The following is a 5,990-nucleotide window of genomic DNA, read 5'->3' as shown; positions in this document are numbered from 1 at the left end:
CGTTTTGGCAAACCAAACATACACACAAACTTGTTCCAATCACGCAGCACTTCATTTTATATCATAAATATGTAATAAACCAAAATTTATAATTAAAATCGCTGCAGAAAACACATTCAATCGCTAAAAAAATCACCACGAAGAGGTAGAAGACGGTGTAAACAAAACCGAAAAACGTCAAAAACGCTACGCAAACTTTTTTCTGAAAATCGATTACAAATACAACGATGGCTGATTAGGTGATCTGTAGCCCGTTTCTGTAACTTTTCTCTACCGATTATTTCTCTACTGGTAGAGAAAATACGTCATTCTCACCCATGATAAAAATATAGTAAGGTAGAACCGCTGAGAGTCACTTTTAAGATTCTTGACGTTTCCAAACAATTTAATTTTTAAATTTACTCACAAACTCACACACACATTTTCATTTTCAATCTCAAGCAACAACAATTTCGAACAATTTCAATTTTTTATTTTCACTTTTATATGATTTTAAAATGTTGGCAAACTTCAAAAAAAAATCATGGCCGACAAATTGAGAGAACGGTTATACCTTGCTATGTTTTTATCATGATTCTCACCTACTAATTAGCAGTAGAGAATAGGGCGGCGAATTCATATCTCAATTCGCCTTGGTAGAGAATTGTTACAGAAACGAGCTACTGTAGTCGTTGGTTCATGGTAAATTACTACACTGCGCTAGCATAAATTTAAAAAAAAAATCGTTTTTTAGAAATAATTGAGAGGGATCAAATTCTAGGTGGCAGACCATTGGCCGGTCAAATTCTTTACGAACGCCTTTTAATTCACTTGCGGCATGTTTTGAAGTATTTTGGTGGGAAAAATACATGCCGGAGTGGCAACACTATTGGAGTCTTCATTTGTTTTGATCTCTTCTTTATTTTCTATGCCATTTCGTCATTTTGCGTTTGGCCGTTTTGATTTCGCAGAAAACATTCTAGACGTGAATTGCCAGAGTGGTAGGGATAGTGGATTTATTGTTTTGCAATCACTTATAGGAACTAGGGAATATCAATATGAATTTACTAGAACTACCAGACTGTATGCTCCTGGACATCTTCGAGTTTCTTACCTATGAAGAGGTATCTAAAAACCGCTTGGTAAGTATCCAGCTATGCAAAGAAAAAAGTGGAAAACCACGAGTTAGTTACACATCTAACGGCATAATGTTTGTCAATTTAAATTCTAGGTTTGCAGAAGAATAAACCAAATTTGTCAACAAGTGCTAAACGGAGGTTTCAGTCGCGCTGTTCGTCAGCACACAACTATCTTTAAACGCATCAAATCAATGCTCCCGCGTAGGGAATCCGAACGACGGTGTGTACCTAGAACCTAAAAAAACTATGACGTCAATAGAGAGTAATATATTTTTTTACAGGAATCATAGTCTTGCGCGTCATGCAGATATCCTAACATCCATAGAGACGCGAATTTCCATGCTTTCAATGACATATTGCAAGTACATAGACCTGAATTTGTGCTGTTTCATTCCCGGTCGGGTGTTGGATGAAATTTTTCGAATTCTCTCATTGGTGTCAAAAACGCGTAAAACCCTTCGGCCACATGAAGTTCTCCAGGAGTTACGGGATATATCGTCCATGGCTATAGAACATTTTGATGAAAAAATCGCAAATCTTTTAAAATCGTATGTAGATTCTGTTGGAAACAGGTCTAATGCTGGCGGTATTGAAAACAAACGTATAACACCGGCAAGTTCTGGTTTAGGTAACATAATCTTCAGTGTTCAGACTGGTAGCTCCAGTATGTGGCCACAATCAAACAGCACGTCCAAAATGTGGACACCACCAACACGAGCAGCTCCAATGAAGATGACTTGCAATACATGCAACGACTCCGCTTGTGAAGCTATACTTAACCGTATGGCTGCACTGATTAACATGAAGTCGCCACATTCAGACAGTTCTGATTCCACAGATTGGGACTCTTTGTACACCGCAATAGGGTGCTGCGGTAGTAAAACAGCTGGCACGAGCCCTAGAAACGAAGGCCAACAAAATCGCAGTGGATGCCCAGAAGCAAGAGCTACCATGGCCAAGTATAAGAAGCTTGAGTTGGAGTACAAAAACGGAATCCAAAGGGTATAAATACGATGTTTTTTTTTGCCTATTATTATAATCGAATATAAATTGCAGATGAACCGAATGCAGCATATACAGGTGCAACAATCGCGCCGCTTACAACAGACTATGAACACTATTGCTTCGATGAGCACTCAGATCACTGAACTTAAAAAACGTTTAGAGGACTTGGACGCCAAGAACAGGGAAATATCTGCAAATATTAAACAAATTAATCCAGCTACAGGGGAATCAACTAATGCAGCACCTGTTGTTGGTGCGGTACCTTCTACAGAAGTGAATGATGACGGAGTAGATGTTAGTATTGACCCATCGGAAGGACCGTCAGCTGCCAAAAAACGACGTTGCGAAGGAAACTCGACTGGGGGGAAGAGAAAACCTGACGCGGGCGAAAATCCAGAATAGGTTTCTAAGTTCAAACATTTCCAAAATTACCGATTTTTATTAGCGATTTAAAGGATAAGTGCAACTGCTAATGTGTTTTCAATTAGGAATCACATCTTAAGGATAGCTGGCTTCCTAACCATTATTACCTTTTCATAAGATAAGTCTTGAAATACATATTTAGCATTTGATAACGCCCTAATGCACAAGCTTCCAGAAGCCAGCCGATCTGAGCTCATTTATCTACCAAAATCTTAAATATTTTCATTGGGCGGATATGCAATGTCCATTTTGATCGACTGATTTTAATCATAGCTGATTTGTTGTATTAATGCAAGAGAAATGATTGCTTTTTGGGAACTGTAAATACCTAGCAGTTATGTATTTTATAACCTTGTTTAAATAAATTGACTTATGCCTATAGTTTATTTCTTTATTAGAAAACATTGGTCGCTTAGTGGTCCTTTGCATCACCATTCATAGACCTTCGTTTTTTTTTTCTTTTCAAATAAATCTAAAACGATTTTATGTTTAGGCTGCGGATAAAATTTAGTACCGATTAGCTTTTTCGATGAAAGTTGGACGTTTTTAAGCAAGAATAAAAAATGTACCGTGTCCCGGATAGTGAAAAACATTGCAAATGCCGAGTATAATTTATGAAAATAGGCGATATTAATAAATGAATCGTTTGCGAGATATATGTTTCGAAAAGTAGCCTGCCAATTCGGCTTTAAGGCTGATATTTAATGCTTCTTGTTCTTGCCGTACCGTTCATATTTGCTCTTTGACGAGTGCCAAAGGGCCAACGGGATTGCTAATGAGGGCAACGTCATTATAGCGAAAGCAACCCAATCAAAGAAGTGTGATGAGAACCGCTTGTTGAATTCACCAAGATTGATGATGCCACCTTCACCAGGCTCTGAGCTTACAGCCAGTTGCAACTATAAACCAAATTCATTAATACTTATATCGATTTACATTTAAGTAATTATTTACCTTTTCGACCTCTTCAACAGGCTTATAGGAAATCTCGGCGGCAGTAAAATTGAAATATCCGTACGATTTTGGACGCACCACTAAAACATGTGTGTAGTTGGCTTGTGGAGCAATACGCTCCACAGTGGCTGTGGGTTGACCTCCGACTACATCGAACGCTTCAGAAGGGAATCCATTGTCTACTAATTTTACATTGGTGGCGGCGCCGTTTCCTACATTGTAAATTGTATATCGCACCAGCAAATCACTCTGTTCAACCAGATATTTGTTGAGGATTTGTTTCGAAACAAGCAAACGTGCGCTGGTCTCTTCATCCGAGAGGCAAACATTTGAAATGGCTAATAGGAGGCAGGTCGTAAATAGTGTTTTGAACATCCTGTAAGGAGTGCCAGAAATGTTAATTTCAAGTTCATTGGTACAGAGAATAAATTTCCAAAATTTCACATTGTCGACGTGGAAACTAAAGCACCCGGCAAAGCAAAACTATATGCCATCGGCAATGTTATTTAAATATTTTAGCCAGTTGTGGTTCATACATTATTAATTGTACTTACATGAGTAACTCTAGATAATAATTTCAGCTAAAATATCTTAAATATGTTGTTAAATTTCTGCACTACACGAACAATGTCCCATCAATACAACTTGATAAAATTGTAGTGAAATTTTGACGGGACTATGTGACGTGTAAGCTTCGTGTTTTTCAAATGTCACAATTCGTATTCACAAGTTGTGGCGCCATCTAATTGTGATGTGTTAGACGATCAAAAACTTGATTTCAAGTTGATCACACGCAGCTGTTTGACTTGACTCTCAAGTTGCCTCACGACTTGAAAGGAAAAATTTGTATCAAGACGAAGTTCAAATTTAAGGGTTAATCTTCATGAAACCAAAGAACGTAAATCTATAAGAAGAGACAACCCGCTGAAGTATGACGAGTGAGTCAAGAAGGTTTGCAAGAAGAATTCGCGTCCGTTTTGATATCTTACTAGTAGATTTACAACAGGTTTCGCGTCCGTTTTGACATTAAGCAAGGCAAATTTATACAAGGTGGTGTTGATGACGAATTCAGATTTTCGCCGCGGTACTTCCTAATGCCAAAATGATGTGTTTGTTGTAAAATGAATTCGCCTTGTTTATTGCTAATTTATTCAAATTCTGTTAATTTTGTGCCGCTCTGTGCTCACGCCAGAGAACGTTTATGAATGAGAAGGCGCATTTTCTTTGTGAACTAATCTTGGAACTAATTGTCGCCAAAAATTTTGAGTTTTGACCATGCGCTGAGTTGAACGCAAATGTTGATCGCAAAGTTGAACTGGTTGAACAATGCAGACTAATTTAAAATGTGCAGCCCGCCTTATGAGATTTACCTGTTTTTATACTTATCGATAGTTATCAATTTATCGAATGTTCACAATGGTTTGTTTACAATGCTTCATCAACTTGCATCAACTTGCAGCTGGTTTTTTGTTATTTTGTTGATATACCTTTTATGCATTTAATTAACATCGATTTAGAAGGTAAACGTGCGTAGCCAAGCTAAGAAGACGGGCTTGAAATCGAGGTAAGTGCTTATTGCCCAAATATTGTGTAAATCCCAGAGAATAATTTGTTTACATACACTTGTGTGGTAGCACAAGTTGACTTACTACGACCTTGAATGACCTTTCATGCGTATTGTCAGTAAATTGCTTGGCCTAGTGTACGTAGTCAGTTTTTAGTATTCAAGCGTTTCGGACGTTAAATCGTTGTCTAATCTTAGTTCGGCTTTGTAAAGATTTGGGGGAAAAATAATTTTGTAAATATGTCGAGTATTTCTGTTGTTGCTACAAAGCCATATGATGGGCAAAAACCCGGCACTAGTGGATTACGCAAAAAGGTATCTGTATAAATTAGTTTGCAACATTCGACTTAACGATTTAGTGTGAGTTGGAATAAACTAAACTAGTCTTCTTAAAAGGTAAAAGTTTTCACGCAACAAAATTATACTGAAAACTTTGTCCAGTGTATTTTGGACGCTAATGGTACAGCATTGCAAGGATCGCTAATTGTGGTGGGCGGTGATGGTCGCTACTATTGTAAGGAGGCAGCGGAGCTTATTATCCGTATGTGCGCTGCGAATGGGGTGAGTTTTTGGGCAATAAAACACTTGTCCACACAAATATCTCTGCTGTCAGAAGTAACAACAGTAACTCCATTTAAAACTTTGTAGTTTTTGTAAAATGTATCAATTTTTTGCGTACCTATTATCGGTCCTCTGTAAGCAAGAGTTGTTAAAATATAATTGTACATAAATGTTTCATAAGTATGTACACATTTAGTTTAAATAAGTTTTTTTAGTGAACAAAACTAAAAAAATATCAAAGAAAATTTGAATAACTGGCGCCACAGATATGTATGTATAGTATATATAGTACATACTACTGATAAACTGATAAACTGAACTTATAAATATGCTTTATCATTATTAGGTTGCAAAATTATTGGTTG

General features: G+C 37.2%; 2 protein-coding genes across 2 annotated transcripts; one reads left to right on the top strand and one right to left on the bottom strand.

Annotated features, from left to right (window-relative positions):
* Positions 1-900: 900 nt before the first annotated feature.
* Positions 901-2,927, top strand: pall (F-box protein pallbearer). Its single transcript, XM_017638192.1, has 4 exons — positions 901-1,121; positions 1,211-1,338; positions 1,400-2,120; positions 2,175-2,927. The coding sequence occupies exons 1-4, from the start codon at positions 1,038-1,040 to the stop codon at positions 2,523-2,525; spliced, it is 1,284 nt and encodes a 427-aa protein (XP_017493681.1). The 5' UTR covers positions 901-1,037; the 3' UTR covers positions 2,526-2,927.
* LOC108381794 (translocon-associated protein subunit beta-like) lies at positions 2,924-4,190 on the bottom strand. Its single transcript, XM_017638193.1, has 3 exons — positions 4,055-4,190; positions 3,501-3,876; positions 2,924-3,445 (listed from the first exon to the last, which is right to left on the bottom strand). Coding segments are annotated over exons 1-3 (576 nt in total). The 5' UTR covers positions 4,057-4,190; the 3' UTR covers positions 2,924-3,247.
* Between the last annotated feature and the right edge of the window lie 1,800 nt (positions 4,191-5,990).

The sequence above is a fragment of the Rhagoletis zephyria genome, unplaced genomic scaffold (genome assembly GCF_001687245.7).
Source record: "Rhagoletis zephyria isolate East Lansing unplaced genomic scaffold, Rhagoletis_zephyria_1.1 Rzeph_scaffold_23829, whole genome shotgun sequence".
NCBI lineage: Eukaryota > Metazoa > Arthropoda > Insecta > Diptera > Tephritidae > Rhagoletis > Rhagoletis zephyria.
The sequence above is the reverse complement of the archived record's forward strand: the minus strand, read 5'-3'. Positions and strand labels throughout refer to the sequence as shown.

What these genes read in the sequence shown, in the direction of transcription:
- pall (XM_017638192.1), top strand. Translation starts at nt 1,038, where the DNA reads ATGAATTTACTAGAACTACCAGACTGTATGCTCCTGGACATCTTCGAG. An exon ending in AGGTATCTAAAAACCGCTTG is followed by an intron (nt 1,122 to 1,210) that starts GTAAGTATCCAG and finishes TTTAAATTCTAG; the next exon opens with GTTTGCAGAAGAATAAACCA. An exon ending in ACAAAAACGGAATCCAAAGG is followed by an intron (nt 2,121 to 2,174) that starts GTATAAATACGA and finishes TATAAATTGCAG; the next exon opens with ATGAACCGAATGCAGCATAT.
- LOC108381794 (XM_017638193.1), bottom strand. An exon ending in CTGTTGAAGAGGTCGAAAAG is followed by an intron (nt 3,446 to 3,500) that starts GTAAATAATTAC and finishes TTTGGTTTATAG; the next exon opens with TTGCAACTGGCTGTAAGCTC.